General features: G+C 43.9%; 1 protein-coding gene across 4 annotated transcripts in view; it reads right to left on the reverse strand.

Moving 5' to 3' along the window:
* Positions 1–1,197: 1,197 nt before the first annotated feature.
* The window catches only part of mybpc2a (myosin binding protein Ca), an 86,748-nt gene continuing 70,773 nt past the window's right edge, over positions 1,198–17,172 (reverse strand). For all 4 annotated transcript variants that reach the window (XM_043679656.2, XM_087978273.1, XM_087978272.1 and 1 more), the window contains exons 27-32: positions 12,588–12,727; positions 11,392–11,551; positions 10,249–10,385; positions 7,394–7,580; positions 4,117–4,158; positions 1,198–1,385 (exon numbers count right to left, since the gene is read on the reverse strand). In XM_043679656.2, the coding sequence (XP_043535591.2) occupies positions 4,148–4,158; positions 7,394–7,580; positions 10,249–10,385; positions 11,392–11,551; positions 12,588–12,727 (635 nt within the window). In that variant the 3' untranslated portion in view covers positions 1,198–1,385; positions 4,117–4,147. The remainder of the gene's footprint in view (positions 1,386–4,116; positions 4,159–7,393; positions 7,581–10,248; positions 10,386–11,391; positions 11,552–12,587; positions 12,728–17,172) is intronic.

A 17,172-nucleotide genomic window follows, 5' to 3' on the forward strand; every position in this document is an offset into this window, starting at 1 on the left:
CTATACAGGCAAATTGTACCATACAAATTAGATCAGGGTAGCAGAACAGTGTGAGGAATACAGTGTTATAGCTGTGGAGAAGGTGAGGAGAGAGAGATCAGAATTAACATTTGAGAGGTTCATTCAGATGCTGATATCAGCAGAGAAGAAGCTGTTCTTGAATCTATTCGTATGTGCATTCAAACTTTTATAATTTCTGCCATCAGAAAAGGTTTGGGGTGGGAGGGATCTTTGATTGTGTTGGCTGCTTTCCTTAGGCAGTGGGAATCCATCTATAGATGGAGTCAATGGATGTGAGGCAGGTTTGCGTGATAGACTGGGCTGTATTCATGACTCACTGGAATTTCTTGCGGTCTTGGGAACAGCAGTTGACTACAATGCTATGATGCATCCAAATGGGATGCTTTCCTTGATGCATCTATAAAAATTAGTAAAGGTTTTTGTGGACCAGCCAAATTTCCTTAGCCTCCTGAAGAAGTAGAAGCGTTTAGACGGATTTGGGTCAAATGCTGGCAAATGGAACTAGATGAATTTAGAATATCTGGTCAGCATTGACAAGTTGGACCAAAAGGTCTGTTTCTATGCTGTACATCTCTATGACTTTATAATCGTTCAGACCCATGTGACATCCCGACTCAACAGATGACCTCTCACAATCTCTCACCCAGTAATCCCTGAAGAGAAGTGACAGCACAGTGGCATTATTGCTACAGTATTAATCCAGAGAACCAGGTAATGTTATGGGGACTCTGATTCAAATCCTACCATTGCAAATGGTGGCATTTGAATTCAATAAAAATCTGCAATTAAAAGTCTAATGATAACCATGAAGCCGTTGCCAATTGTTGAGGGACAAAGCCCATCTGGTTCACAAATGTCCTTGAGGGAAGGAAAATGCCATTCTGACCTGGTCTGGCCTCTGTGTGATGTCAAACCCAAACCCATGGTCAATGTGGTTGACTCTGGATGATATATAATAGGTAATAAATGCTGGCCTAGCCAGTGATGCCCATATCCCATGAATGAATTAAGAAAATCTTGTGGGTGCTTCAAGAATACAGACTTTTAGACAAACAAGGAGAAAATCCCACCAAATTCTTCCAGCAAATTACCAGACAGAACTGAGCTTCCTCATTGCCAGATGGATGTTAGAACTGCTCAAACGTTCTCATAGAACAAAATAAAATGCAACAGAGACATTGTCTAATCGCTTTATTTTCACTAAATATAAATATGGGCGACATAACACTGTGAAACAGAGTAATGCTTTCAAATATTAATGCAGACAAAAGTTGCCATGTCCATTTTGGGAAAAAGGTTGGCGTCGCTCACATCATCCTTCGCTGCCTGAGGAAAACGATTGCCATGCATTCTGGGAAAACTGCCTGCAGATCATAGGGCGAGAGGTCAGATTGAGAAGCACCACCACTTCAAAACATAACCTACATCATAAGGGAAATTTAAAAAGTCTACTGTCACCTGAGATACATCAACCGTGATGAGTGCGTCAGGATAGTCAGAAGTGGTATATCTTGACAGATATCACCAGCTGATCCTTTACTTTCCTAACGATAATGTGTAATAGGATTTGCTTAATGCTGACGGACGCACTAAAGCTTGGGGCAGCTGCCATCAAGGTGTAGTGGGAAAAGACCACTGTCTGAGATCTTTCTGCTGAAATTAATTGGGGGTCTATTGAATTATTGGACCTCCTGGTCCCTCAAATATAACATTATATCAGTAAGCGATGCTTTTGGTTTGGTTGTTGGATAGAGTCAAACTCCAAAGTTTATTTCAAAAACAGAAATTGCTGGAAAAGCTCAGCAGGTCTGGCAGCACCTGTGCAGAGAAATCAAAAGTTAATGTTTCTGATCCAGTGAACCTTCCTCAGAACTCCAGTTTGCTTTTCCAGCAATTTCTATTCTTGTTTCTGATTTACTGCATGCACAGTTCTTTCAGTTTTTAACCAATGTTTGTTTGTTTTATTAATAGGCTACTGTACAGTATTGAACTGCTTTAGTGACTTTGTATGCATTTTTGTATACATTTTTTTGTTATGAATAAAGTATATTTTTGAAATTTAAAAAAAAACTTCCTCAATACAGCCACTGCAGAGGGTCAGTGGGGAAGGTCGCTTGTATAAGGCCTTTCAGCCATAGTGCGCTGAGGAACATGTTTAGAGCCCCCTGGGCTGACAAGTGACATACATTGTGAACATCAAGAACATTGAAACTGTATTGAGGCTGTTCACTGTAGAGTATACTAGGAAGTGAAAAGTTTAATTCAACTGTGCTTTATGTAATTTTCAATTTGAAATGTTTTGCCCTCGGGTAGCATACCTGACATGAAAAGTACCTTGTAAATGTCAAAAGTTTTACAATTAGTTGTTTGATAGTACAGAACCGGAGTGATGTTGAGGAAAAAAGCTAGATTTTGCTTTTTTAGGATTGTGCCAGTCAGGCACACGGAGTGGAATACTTGCATGCACTAGTAGTCATGTATGTCATGGGATTCTGAACAAGGGTCACTTGACCTGAAACATTAACTCTGATTTCTCTCCATAGCTGCGGCCATACCTGCTGAGCTTTTCCAGCATTTCTTTTTTCCTTGTTTCTGATTTCCAGCATCCGCAGCTCTTTTGGTTTTTTACATTAGAGGATTGATTACATCACAAACCAGCCATCCTGCCAATTGAGCTAGAGTGATGTCAACAGCATGGGTTCAATTCCCACACTGGATGAGGTCACCATGAAGGACTCTCCTTCTCAACCTTTCCCTTTGCCTGAGGTGTCATGACCTTCAGGTTAAACAACCACTAGCAATCATCTTTCTCTAATGAGAAAGCAGCCCTATGGTCCAGTTGGACTATGGTGACTTTTACAGATATTAATACAGAAGGGCTTGGTCTTTGCAACGAGAAGGAACTTATACACACACTGCACTGGTTCCAACTCAATAAAACAGATGGTAGCCATAATGGAGGCACCGGTGTTAGACTGAGGTGGACAAGGTCTAGGTCACATGAGGAGAAAGTGAGGACTGCAGATGCTGGAGATCAGAGCTGAAAATGTGTTGCTGGAAAAGCGCAGCAGGTCAGGCAGCATCCAAGGAACAGGAGAATCGACTTTTCGGGCATAAGCCCTTCTTCCGGAATCACATGACACTAGGTTATAGTCGAACAGGTTTATTTGAAATTACAAGCTTTCGGAGCGCTGCTCCTTCATCAGGCATCTGGATGGGTATATGAATTAGAAGGGACATGGCCAAATGCTGGCAAATGGAACTAGGTCAGATTGGGATGGCTGGTCGGTGTGGAGAAGTTGGCCTGAGTGGGATCTGTTTCCGTGCTGTATAACTCTATGACTCTAACTCAGTGACCAGAACTCTTAGGTCTGCCTGAAGCTGCTTGGTGGTGGGGAGGGGAAGACAGAGCAGGAAATTTTCCATATAATGTCTGGCTAAGTCAAAGAGGGCTCTGAGCACTGACCTGGGCATTGAAGAGTTTGTAACAAACACAGAGAATGCTGGAAAAACTCAGCAGATCTGGCAGCATCTGCACAGAGAGAAACAGAGTTAACATTTTGAGTTTGGTAATGACTTTTCTCCAGAAGTCAGAACAATCATGACACATTTTGAAGATACATACCAAACTCAAAATGTTAATTCGGTTTCTCTCCACAGATGCAGCCAGATCTGCTGAATTTCTCCAGCATTCTCTGTGTCTGTTTCAGATTTCCAGCATCCACAGTATTTTGCTTTTATTCAAAGGCTCATGTTGTTCAGGAAGCTGAATTTGTATAATATGGCAGCTCTGAAATCAGATCACACAGATCTGTGAGAAACAACCCAAGGGAGTGACATAAAAAGACATGAATGTGATCCGAGAGATCTTTTTGTGATCATTCTTGTGTGCGACAAGAATCAATGGTCAGAAACTCAACTTCCTGCAGGATCTGGAATAATGGATTTGACAGTGGCATCTGATTGATTTTTAAAATATTACCATATTGGATTGTAGTCACTTTTTTAAAAAAGCATAGTTGAAACATTAATTCAGCTAAAGATGGATTAGAGGTCGTTAATATTGAGTAACAGGGACAAAGAAGTTGTTCTTACCATACAGTAGCTGCATTACACCGGGCACGTTTTACTGAGGAACTGTAACAGGAAGAGAAACAGAAATAAAGGTTTGTATTTCATTTCTGAAATGTATCACTCCTGTCCTGCTTCTGCTGAGTTGGTCCTTCAGCCTCCATCACTTTGTGGCATGTGTGTACTGAGCCAAGCTGTCCCGTCCTGCACTTCCATTTGCCTTCCTTAGGCAAGGGTCTTGAGTGGCTCCTGGTTGACCGGGTCTCTTTTCGAGAGCATGACTCCCATTCTAACTGAACTCACCAAATGTCAATCTGTGTCCAGCACCCACACAGTTCAATGGAAGTCTTGTCTGCAGAAAACAGAAAATGCTGGAGATCATAGTGGGTCAGACTCTAGATGACTCTTCATCTGGTAGCTCTGATGAAGAATCACCTAGACTCAAACATTAGCTTGCTCTCTCTCCGTGGATGCTGCCTGACCTGCTGTGATCTCCAGAATTTTTTTGTTTTCAGTACAGATTCCAGCATCTGAAGTAATTTAGTCCTGCACTGTCTATAGAGTTTGTATGGAGAATGTGATGTGGATATGACACCACTATGTGTGTGTGTGTGTGAGAGAGAGAGACCAATCAGCTTATCACACACCAAACAGAAGCACAATTGGCCACAATATTCCTGGCCTTGAGGGACAGAGTAAGGGCAATGGAAAAGAGGAACATCAGCTAATATTAGTCTTGCTGGTTGCCATTTTGTGATGGCTGAGTGTGGGCATTAGGTGAGGGTAACAATGGCAATGTGATCAGCTGGCATCAATCTCAGTACCTTCAGTACCATTACAGAAAAGTTACAACACAGAAGGAGGCCATACAACCCTTTGACCCGACACAAGAGCAACTCAGCTCATGCCTCTCTCTTCAGATTCTTATCTAATTCCTTTTGTAAAGTCCCAATTGAATCTGTGTCCACAACTCGCTAGGGCAGTGTATTCCAGGTCTTAACCATTGACTGTGCAAAATAGGGTTTTCCTAGTGTCACCTTTGCTGCTTTTATTGCTCATCTTGTATTGGTGTCCTCTGGTTCTCAAGCCTTCCATCAACAGTTCCCCCCTAGCTGTTCTGTCCAGATTCATAAACATCTGCCTCAAATCTGCCAACCCTCTCCTCTCTGAGATGAACAGCTCTCTGATCTGTCTAACTGAAATCCTTCTTGCCTGGTGCATTTCTTATAAAATGTTTTCTTTTACGCCCTTCCTAATTCCTTTACATCCCTGGTAAAATGTGGCATAACTGAAAAATGTCCCAATGTTCCTTCAAAACCTCAACCTAAATGTCCCTGAACAGGTCATGATCAACTTGGACCCTTTCACTTGAAGGCTGTGCTATCAAACAAGAGTGTGCACCCCCAAAAAAATAGACGGTTCATCGGTCTGAAGGAAAAAGAAATATATTGTTCATGTGGTGTGAGTGATGCTGGCTGGATCAGCATTTATTGCCCTAATTGCCCTGGGGAAGGTGGTAATAAGCTGCCTTCATGGACTTTGGTTATCCTTTGGGTTATAGGTCTATCCACAATGTTGTTAGGGAGGCAGTTTAAAGATTCTGACCTGGTGACACTGAAGGAATGTTTATATATTTCCGAGTCAGAATGGTTTGTGTCTTAGGGGGCAACCTGCAGGTGTTGGTGTTCCCATATATCTGCTGCCCTTGTCCTTCTCGATGTTTGTGGTTGTGAGTTTGGATGATGCTGTCAGAGGAACCTTGGTGAATTTCTAGCAGTGCACCGTGTCGATGGCACACATTGTTTCCATTACGCAGCAGTATTGGAGGGAGTGAGTGTTGTAGGGCTGCTTTGCCCCGGATGAAGTCAGCTTCTTGAAGGTTATTGGAGTAGCACTCATCCAGGCAAGTGGGTTGCCTCATATAAGCACAATCAAAAATGATGGACACTAAACCAAAGGGAGCACAATTAGGAGAGAGAACCAACAGCTTGGAATTCAAAACTTCTATCAAAAGTGACCGGGAAACTAACAAACGTGGAGTTCATACACCTCTTCCTTGGTCCAGCCTGTATTTGACTTCAGAACTACAAGAATGAGATTCTTCAGAATTGGCTCTTGACCAGCTAGTCAAAACATTAGCTCAAAACCACCACATCCTACAAGGCAATTAATGCCAGCCAGACCACATTCAATCCATGAAATAAGAAAGCCTGAAATTGCACAAATTGTTCCAAAGTTTTCATATAGGTTCATCATTACCTCGCTGCTGTTACATTTTAAAGCTCTTGTATTAAAACCTTGTACCCTGATGGCTTTACTTTTATAACTTCATCATCAAAAAGTGCAGCCTTTCATGTCTTTGCAAGATAGTCATCCACCCAAATCCCTCTGCTTTTCCACAGAAACGAGTCTATTATTGTCACCCTCTCTGGACCTATTCTCTGCAGCCATTACTATTCATCTTGTGACACTTTTGATTGCTAATCTCTCTTGGCCTTTAGTCATTCCCTGAGCACCTCTTCTGGGTCCACTTGGTCCTTTTGCCACAATCAATTGGCTTCATGTTCTTTCCTGGTGGTGGTTACAGGTGGAAGGGCAGGATTGATTTTCAGAAGGCCCCATCTTGCCCATTCTCCAGATTGGGACAATTGGAGGCCCATACCCACAACTCAGCGGGCAGCCAGACGGAAAATCCAGTAAAACTTGCGAGCGATACATACTAATGTCAGCTTCAAAATAGAGCTCCAATACAGTAATTTCCAAGTATGAAAGTTTCTTTACTGGTTTATACGTCTGGGAGGTTGTTATGGTTTCCAGTGGGAAACTAGCTGCCTTCTTAACCTACAAGGCAGGTATTCAGGAAGGTGGCAAGCGGGGGGCCCTGAGTAGTCATTTATTGGCCACTGAAGAGCCTCAATTGCTGGTGAATTGAGAAAGGTATCCATGGGATTCTTGTGGTACTGTCAGCCAGGAGACCTGGGTTCAAACCCCATCTGCTCCAGGAGTGTATCATAACATATTTGAGCAGGTTGGTTAGAAAATATCTTGAAGAATTAGTATGGAAAGATCAGAAAAGTCATCCATGAGCCTTTCTTGTCCTCTCTACACTACAACCTGCGATAAAATCCCTCCTGTTTCCCTTCAGCTCCACTGAAGTCATATCGGACTCAAAATGCTAACTTTGTTTCTACAGCACTTTCTGTTTCTTCTTCCATTGAGATTGGGCACTGCATCCACCTCCTGAACCATCAGGAGAGTTGGCATACGACACATGAAGCAAGATAACAAATAAGGGTTATACCTCTCACTTCCAGTTTACATTCCACCTCATCTTCACCCAGGTCATTTATTGCCTTGCAGGTATACATTCCTCCATCGAAGGTGCTTGGCTTACGGATCTGCAGTGTCAGGACGCCTTGGTTGTGATGCATCAGGAATTTGGGATCATCTATGATCGCCATCTTGTTCTTCATCCAGATAATCTTCGGCTGCATTTGAGACAAGAAACTGGGATTACTTCCATGAAGACAGAGAACCAAAGTAAGTTACAATAGACCAATAGCAACACACGCACAAAAGATAGCAAGGATTTGCATTTGTAGATTTGATAGAGGTGTTCAAAGCACATAACCCATAAGATTTACTTTATAGAAGTTTATAAAATCATGAGGGGCACGGTTTAATAGCTAAGGTCTTTTCTCAGGGGTCAGGAGGTTCAAAACTAGATGGCATAGGTTTAAGGTGAGAGGGGAAAGATTTAAAAGGGATCTAAAGAGCAACTTTTTCATGCAGAGGGTGGTGCGTGTATGGAATGAGCTGCCAGAGGATGTGGTGGAGGCTGGTACACTTACAACATTTAAGAGGCATCTGGATTGATATATGAAGAGGAAGGGTTTGGAAGGATATGGGTCAAATGCTGGCAAATGGGACATGATTAATTTAGGATGTCTGGTTGGCATTGATGAGTTGGGTTGAAGGGCCTGTTTCCGTGCTGTACAGTTCTATAACTCTACCACAAAGCAGTCGGCCTATCAAGACTGTCATTCTGTTACTCAATGAGATCACACTTGATCTGATTATCCCTAACTTCACTTTTGTGCCTTATCTTCAGAACCCGTGATATCCTTACTGGTACACTTAACAACCCATTCTCTTCAGCACTCTGCGGCAAAGAACTCCCCAGGATCTGGAATGTGCTGACTGAGAGGGTGTGGTGGTGTGCCATGTTGAACCAAGGCATTTAAGAGAGAGTTGGACCATTATCTGAAAAGGGAGAGCGTGTGGTGTTACAGAGAGGCAGATGAAGTGGCACTGAGGTGAACTGCTCTGTCGAGAGCTAGCACAGATATGATTGGCTAAAGGGCCTCCATGTGTGTTCCATTCTATGACCTGACCACCTTTCCCAACTTCCTTTGAGTTGTAGTTCATCAGAAGATCCCATAAACAAGAATGAGATAAACAGCTGTATAATGAGGATGAAATTGGACAGGGGAGGGGCTGCAAATGAAGAATCACTTTTTGTCTGTTGTACTATATGCCTGATATTAGACTGAATATCAGAATAATATTAATAGCCTAATGGTTATGGACCAACAACTGAGTGCAAAAGTTTAAAAAAAGCCTATGCTGGGGTGTAAGCCTAGTGTTTGTGATCTAGTCTCTAGAATGAGACTTAAACCCTCAATCTCTTGGCACACAGCATATCCAACTGAGCAACAGCTGCTACATAAGACATTAAGAGTCAAACATAAAGTGTGACACTGGAGTTATGCACAGGCCAGGAAGATTATCCTTGCAGTTTTCCCTCCCTCAAGGACATTTATGAACAAGGCTGCATTTTGAACCACAATCTGACAGCCCTGGGGTGCCATGACTTCTCTTATGTGGGAAATAAAGCATTTAGAACCATCGAGCTACACAGCACGGAAACAGACCCTTCAGTCCCACCCGTTCATGCTGACCAGGTGTCTTAAATTAATCTAGTCCCATTCACCAGCATTTGGCCCATATTCCTATTCACATTCACATCCAGCCTTTTAAACGATGTGTTCACTGCTCAGTCACATGGCTGCTCAGGTTTACTTCTCTATTTGTTTCACCTCCCACAGGGTATCTGCTCCATCTCTCTTCCTTCTTTATTAAGGTGCTGTTGTTTCCATCTCCTTTTTCCAAAGTTCCAAAACCATGCATCAGCTTATAAAAGAGCAACTACAGCTCCAAAATTTCAATGAAATCAGCTCCAACACTGAAAATACCTCAGAAAAGGAGCAGCTCTTACAGCCACAATTTTTTCTTGTCCTCCATCTTGGAATACCCAGAATCCAACATTGATGGGATGTGTATGTCACTGGCAAAATTGTGTCCCATTCTTAATTGACCTTAACTGAGCAGTTTGCTAAGCCAAAGCAGAGAGTCAATGTTGAGGGTCAACATCATCGCTGTGGGGCTGGAGTCACATATAAGCCAGATCAGGTAAGGACATTAGTGATCCAGATGGGATTTTACAACAATCCATAATAGCTTCGCGGTCTTCATTACTGAGAGTAGCTTTCAATTCCACATTTAAATTAACTGAATTTAAATTCCACCCATAGCAGTGGTGTTTTTGAACCTATTTGCACAAATCATTTCTTAAAATAAAATCAAAATATTATTGATGCTGAAAATCTGAAACCAGCACACAAAGTGCTGGAATAACTCAATGGGTCTGGTGACACCTGTGGAGAGACAAACAGAGTTAATGTTTCATTCTGGGACATTCTGAAGAAGAATTGTACCGGACTCGAGATGTTTATTCTGTTTCGGTCTCCACAGATGCTGCCAGACCTACTGAGTTTCTCCAACATTTTTGTGTTTTCCCAAAACATTAACCTGGAGCTCTTATCCAGCAATATTAGCACAATGTTAGCATCTCCTTCTAATGATCAAATGTGAAATGACTTGGTCAGGTGCTGGCGATATAGAGGAGTGATTCCAATCAATTGGACTCAGTGCGTAAGGGATGAAGTGGAAGGGGATTTGTTCCATTAGAGGTTTTACAATTTGAATGGATGAAAAGGATCTTGGTCCATTAGACTCTGAACTGAAGAGTGACTAGGAAAGAGTGTGCATTCCTTTGGATTATTACAGCTAAATAGTCTTCAATAGTATACTTACTTTAGGGGAACCTCGGACAGAGCAGCTCAGCTTTGCTGTGTAACCTGCTATAATAGAACGATCCAACAGAGGCTGCGTGAATCTCGGTGCATGGCTAAAGTCATATTCCTTGAATGGTGAAGGATTGTAGATCTTGCCTGTGAGAGAAATAGTGCAGAATTCAGACGCAATCTGACTCAGCATTCTTCCCAATGCTGTTTGGTGTGTTTCATCACTCGCTCTATCCCAGATAGGGAAATGAGCAAGAACTGGGTGCCCAGTCCTCAGATACCCAATTATCACATCTCCAGAATCATTTGTACACACCCATCATCCTGCTGCTTCATGGTACAGTGTGCTGGTACACCAAATTACACCTTATGGTGTAACAGGGCAAGGCAAGATCTCTTGTGGTGCAGTAGTAGCATCCCTGCCTTGGATTAAGACCCCCATCTACCAACGATGTGTAATGATCTGCCCAAATGGGTTTAACTGTGTGGAGCCCAGCCTTGTCAATAGCTTAGTGCATCCTATTTCATAATTTATCAGGAACATTTCTCCAAGTGGTTATGTTGTTTGGATGTTGGCCTTTCGAGACCAGTGGGCACTACAAAGCCTAGTATAAATCATCCCCCTCGACAATGTTATTTTTGATTCGATAAGTTGATGTTCTAGAAGGTTCTGTTAACTGCTTGTTGCTTCTGTTACACTAATTCACTAGGGACTGTCAAACCTGCTAAAGCTTACCATTTTAAGAGCTGTAACCATACAGGGGCGTTATTTACAATAAGACCAGTGTCTACTGTATGCTGCACTTGATCTGGGAATGTGTTCAGGCTTTGCATGGTGGAAGGAATAGTCACAGTGTCAGCACCTCACACATAGCAAGTGCATTCACTTATTTCTGGGAGCTTGCTATGGGCAAATTCGTTGCTATGTTTCCTCTGTTTCAGCAGAGATTACTTCACAAAAAGTACTTCATTGGTTGGCAAGCACTTTGAGACATCTAATGGGTGTGTAAAGTGTTTGGTAAATGTACATCACTATTACCCTCTTCAAAATAAAAAGCTGTCAATGTTTCAGAAGCAACAAGCAATGTTTCCATGTACTGAGAGATTGGGGGAGAGCTCCCATAATGAGGGAGGGGTTAATGCTGTCACTTACTGTCTTTCTGGATGTAGGCCGTATTCTTCGATGTTCTCGGGCTGTCACTTAGGCCACAAATGTTCTCACTGAAGACACGGAAGTAGTACTCGTTACCCATGATGAGATCGGAGATGGTGCAATGGGGTTTGCGGTTATGTTCATACACAGTGAACCATTCCTGAAACCAAAGGGGGTCAAGCTCATCACTATTGTCTCAATCAAAGTCAAAATCCACCTAAAAATACTCCCCAACTCTCAGGAAGATTAAAGCCATTGTCTTCCACCCCCTACCTATTGACTCCTCCCCTCTCCTGCCAACCGTGCCAAGTCAAACCAAACACTTGCACATTGGCATTTTCATCTCAGAACTGAGCTTCTGACAATGCAATCACACAGCCTGCCCATTCCCACCACCCCATAACATTGTCTGACTGGGTCCCTGCCTCAGCGCATCTGTTGCTGAAACCATCATTCACCCCTTTGTTACCATGAGGACACAGTCCTGGACGGGCCCTCAGTAAACCTGGGGTCATCTCAAACCTCTGCTGCTATATCGTCACTCACACCTGGTTGCATTCACCTGTCAGATGCCTCGAATTTAGAATTCTCCTCCTGCTTTACGAATCCCTCCACGTCCACTCTATTCCTCCAGCCACTCCATCCTCAGGGTGACCTGCACTCATCCCATTCTGGCCTCTTGAGCGTTCCCAATTTTAATCGCTCTGCCACAGGCAGCCACACGTTCAGCTGCCTGGCTCCTAAACTGTGAAATTCTCACCTTAACCCTATCTCTGTATCCTGCTCTAAGCTGCTCCTTGCAAACCTACCTCTGCTATTGAAGCTACACTTATCCAGGCAAGTGGGGAGTATTCCGTCACTTGGTGGAAGTGACTTATAAATGTGTCTCTTGGATGGTAGACAAGCTTTGGGGAAAACTTGCAACAATATTCCTAGCCTCAGACCTGTTCATGTAGCCGCTGTACTTATATGGTGAGTCCAGTTTAGTTTCTGGTCAATAACTCCCAGGATGTTGATAGTGGAAAATTCAGCAAGGGTCAGAGTCTTTTTGTTGGAGATGGTCATGGTGGTCAGTGATGCTACTTTCAAGATCTCAGCTGAAAGTGCAAGTGCATTGGATGCACTGCTGTACAGTGTAGCATCACAAGTGTGTGTCATTGCATTGTGATACTCACCTGCCCCATTCACCTACTCACCATGGTTTTCTTGTCCGCTTTCTGAATGGTGTAGCCAGTGATTTCCGTGTTGCCGGTATCCTTCGGTGGGGTCCACTCTATACTAGCATTGAATCCCCAGACATCTACAATCTTCAGGCTCTCTGGGGGCCCAGGTTTATCTGAAGTAGATTCAGATCAAAGAAAAATTACGGAAGAACCTGCAGTTGACATTCAAGAGAATGAAAGGAAAGAACTATTTGTTTCTCAGCAGCGGTCAGTTCATCTGAAAGCTCAGGGAATTCCAACTTCTGACTCAGAAGGTTGTGGGTTCAACCATTCCACTGAAGCTGACAGGATAGTGTTATACTGTGGGAGTACCACATTGTCTGACTTGACAGCTCATTGACGTGATGTTAAACAGAGGCTCTCTCTGGTTTCATCTGGCACATTATAAAGAACTGCAGAGAGTTACAGTCAATAGACAATAGACAATAGGTGCAGGAGAAGGCCATTCTGCCCTTCGAGCCAGCACCACCATTCATTATGATCATAGCTGATCATCCTCAATCAGTATTCTGTTCCTGCCTTATCCCTATGACCCTTGACTCCACTATCCTTAACAGCTCTATCCAACTCTTTCTTGAAAGTATCCAGAGACTTGGCCTCCACAGTCTTCTGGGACAGAACATTCCACACACTCACCACTCTCTGGGTGAAGATGTTTCTCCTCAACTCTGTTCTAAGTGGCCTACCCCTTATTTTTGAACTGTGTCCTCTAGTTCGGGACTCACTCATCAGGGGAAACATGCTTCCTGCCTCCAGAGTGTCCAATCCTTTAATAATCTTATACGTCTCAATCAGATCCTCTCTCAGCCTTCTAAACTCAAGCATATACAAGCCCAGTTGCTCCAATCTTTCAGCGTAAGATAGTCCTGCCATTCCGGGAATTAACCTCGTCATAGAGATGTACAGCATGGAAACAGACACTTCGGTCCAATTCATCCATTCTAACCAGATATCTTAAATTAATCTAGTCCCATTTGCCAGCATTTGGCCCATATCCCTCTAGACCCTTCCTATTCATATACCCATCCAGATGCCTTTTGATTCTCCAATTGGCCTGGCCAACATTCATCTCTGAAGCAACATTACCAAAGGCAGATTATCAAATCATAAATCCTATCGCAGATCCCGGAATTGTGTACTGACTGCTGCATTTATACTACAATCCCAAAATGTTCTTGACTGCTAAGTGCCCCATGTCTTGAAAGAACTGTATAAATTCAAGTTCGTTCTTAAACAAGGCAGTAGCAGAACAACATGCCATTTGCATCTACTGCCTTTCCTCTCCCTTTCCAACCTCTGGTCTCTTGTTATTTTGCTGCTGTCTCATGTCCAATCATTTGTTTCATTTGGATTCTCTCCCTCCCTCACAGAACAGCTCCATATAAAAATCAATTGACCCAAGCTCCAACCTACCCTTGCAGCTTATAGAAGTTATTAAGAGCAGTGTGGTTAATTCTTAACTGTCCTCCAATATAAAGAAAGTGAGGACCGCAGATGCTGGAGATCAGAGTCAAGAGTGTGGCGCTGGAAAAGCACAACAGGTCAGGCAACATCCGCGGAGCAGGAGAATCGACGGAATCATTCCTGATGAGAGGCCATCGCCCAAAACTTCAATTCTCTTGCTTCTCAGATGCTGCCTGATCTGCTGTTCTTTTTCAACACCACACTCTCTACTCTGTCCTCCAATATGACTTAACATGCCACTCAGTTTGAGAGCAATTAGGGGTGGTCAACAAATGGTGGCCTTTTCACTGGCACCTACATTTCATTGAAAGTATATAAGAAAGCAAGAATCTAGAGTACTGAGGTGAATACTGAAGGAGATGCTGCAGAAGGATGTCATTGTGAGTCGACCCACAGCACATGGACTGCAGCAGTTCAAGAAGGCAGCTCACCACCACTTTCTCAAGAATAACTAGGGATGTGCAGCGATGCCCATGTGCCACGAATGAATTAAAAAAAGAGAAAGAGAATCAAGAGCAGGAGTAGGCCTCTCGGCCCCTTGAGTCTGTTCCACCATTCAATACGATTATACCTGACGTTGTTACACCACATTCCTGCTTGTCCCGATAAACTTTCACCCATCATTTGTTTACCAAGGATCTATTAACCCCCCCGCCTTAAAAATATTCTGCTTTAAAACCTTTTGAGGAACAGAGTTTCAAGATTCTGTGAGAAATCGGTTCCCCACATCTCTACCTTAAAGGGATGACACCCCTGCTTTAAAATCATTGACCCTTTAATTTTAGAGTTGAAACTTTATTGCTGGAACAGCACAGCACGTCAGGCAGCATCCAGGGAACAGGAGATTCGACGTTTCGGGCACAGGCCCTTCTTCAGGAATGAGCAGAGAGTGTTCAGCAGGAGAAGATAAAAGGTAGGGAGGAGGGACTTGGAGGAGGGGCGTTGGAAATGTGATAGGTGGAAAGAGGTCAAGGTGAGGGTGATAGGTCGGAGTAGGATGGAGGCGGAGAGGTCAAGAAGAAGACTGCAGGTCAGGAAGGCGGTGCCGGGCTGGAGGGATTCGGCTGAGACAAGGTGGGGGGAGGGGGGATGAAGAAACTGGTGAAGTCCAAGTTCATCCCCTGTGGTTGGAGGGTTCCCAGTCGGAAGATAAGACGCTCCTCCTCCGACCGTCGCGTTGTTGTGGTTTGGCGGTGGATGAGTCCAATGACCTGCATATCCTCGGTGGAGTGGGAGGGGGAGTTGAAATGCTGTGCTACAGGGTGGTTGGGTTGGTTCGTCCGGGTGGCCCAGAGGTGCTCTCTGAATCGCTCCGCAAGTAGGCGGCCTGTCTCCCCAATATAGAGGAGGCCACACCGGCTGCAGCGGATGCAGTAGATGATGTGGTTGGAGGTGCAGGTGAATCTGTGGCGGATATGGAAGTCCGCCACAGATTCACCTGCACCTCCACCCACATCATCTACAGCATCAGCTGCAGCCGGTGTGGCCTCCTCTATATTGGGGAGACAGGCCGCCTACTTGCGGAGCGATTCAGAGAGCACCTCTGGGCCACCCGGACAAACCAACCCAACCACCCTGTAGCACAGCATTTCAACTCCCCCTCCCACTCCACCGAGGATATGCAGGTCATTGGACTCATCCACCGCCAAACCACAACAACGCGACGGTCGGAGGAGGAGCGTCTTATCTTCCGACTGGGAACCCTCCAACCACAGGGGATGAACTTGGACTTCACCAGTCTCTTCATCCCCCTCCCCCCACCTTGTCTCAGCCGAATCCCTCCAGCCCGGCACCGCCTTCCTGACCTGCAGTCTTCTTCTTGACCTCTCCGCCTCCATCCTACTCCGATCTATCACCCTCACCTTGACCTCTTTCCACCTATCACATTTCCAACGCCCCTCCTCCAAGTCCCTCCTCCCTACCTTTTATCTTCTCCTGCTGAACACTCTCTGCTCATTCCTGAAGAAGGGCCTGTGCCCGAACCGTCGAATCTCCTGTTCCCTGGATGCTGCCTGACGTGCTGTGCTGTTCCAGCAATAAAGTTTCAACTTTGATCTCCAGCATCTGCAGACCTCACTTTCTCCTTTAATTTTAGAGACTCCCTCAAGAGAAAACATCCTCTTCACTGACCCCCCAGGATTTTAAATGTTTCAGTCACATTGCCTCTGACCCTTCTGAACTCTGGGCAATCTTTCCTCATAAGAAAAACCCCCATTCTCAGCAAACCATTTCTGAACTGCTTCTAATATATATATCCCACCTTAAATTTGGAAACCAATACAGTGCACAGTACTTCAAATACGGTCTCGTCATTGTCCTGCATAACTGAAGTATACCCTCCCAACTTTATTGTTCAATTCCCCTTGCAATAAATAATAACACACTATTAGCTTCACTGTACTGCATCATAATATTTTGTGATATGAACATTTTGCAATTCATGCACTCAGATCCCTCTACACCTCACAGCTTTGCAGTCCCTCACTATTTGGACTAGATGTTTCTTCCAAAATTTTCCTGCCAAAAATGGACAATGTCACATTTTCCCACAATGCAGTTCACCAATCGCTTAACCTATTTATAATCCCTTTGTAGGCTTCTTGTGTCCTCTTCGCTACTTATTTTCCCACCTATCTCTGCGCCATTAGCAAATTTAACAGCCACAACTTCCATCACTTCATTTTTATGGACATTGCGAATAAAAAAGGTTGCAGTGTTACCCCTAATACATCCGACACACAACCTGAAGGAGAAAGGAATGAGCAGATATGTCAACAGGGTGAGATGGATCATAAACATCATAGATGTGTTGGGCTGAATGGCCAAGTTGCATTCTCTAAAATGTCATGGAGACTATCCAAGTAACAGGAAAAACCTAAGCTTTGAAGGGCAGCACCTCTGACAGTGCAGCATTGCCTCTGTAGTGGATGCAAGTGTCTTACACGGAGGTCCAAGTGGGATTGCCAAACTCCCCGCAGGATCAAACAGATCTAATCTCTTCATTCAGACATGAAAACTAAGACCTTCAATAGTGAAGTGACAAGCTTGCCAGCAGGGCTGTTAAACTTGAAACGGAGAAACTGGAGCCAATTGC

This window comes from Chiloscyllium plagiosum, unplaced genomic scaffold (assembly GCF_037043375.1).
Source record: "Chiloscyllium plagiosum isolate Xiang-an unplaced genomic scaffold, Cpla_swu_hap1 HiC_scaffold_33, whole genome shotgun sequence".
Taxonomy (NCBI): Eukaryota; Metazoa; Chordata; class Chondrichthyes; order Orectolobiformes; family Hemiscylliidae; genus Chiloscyllium; species Chiloscyllium plagiosum.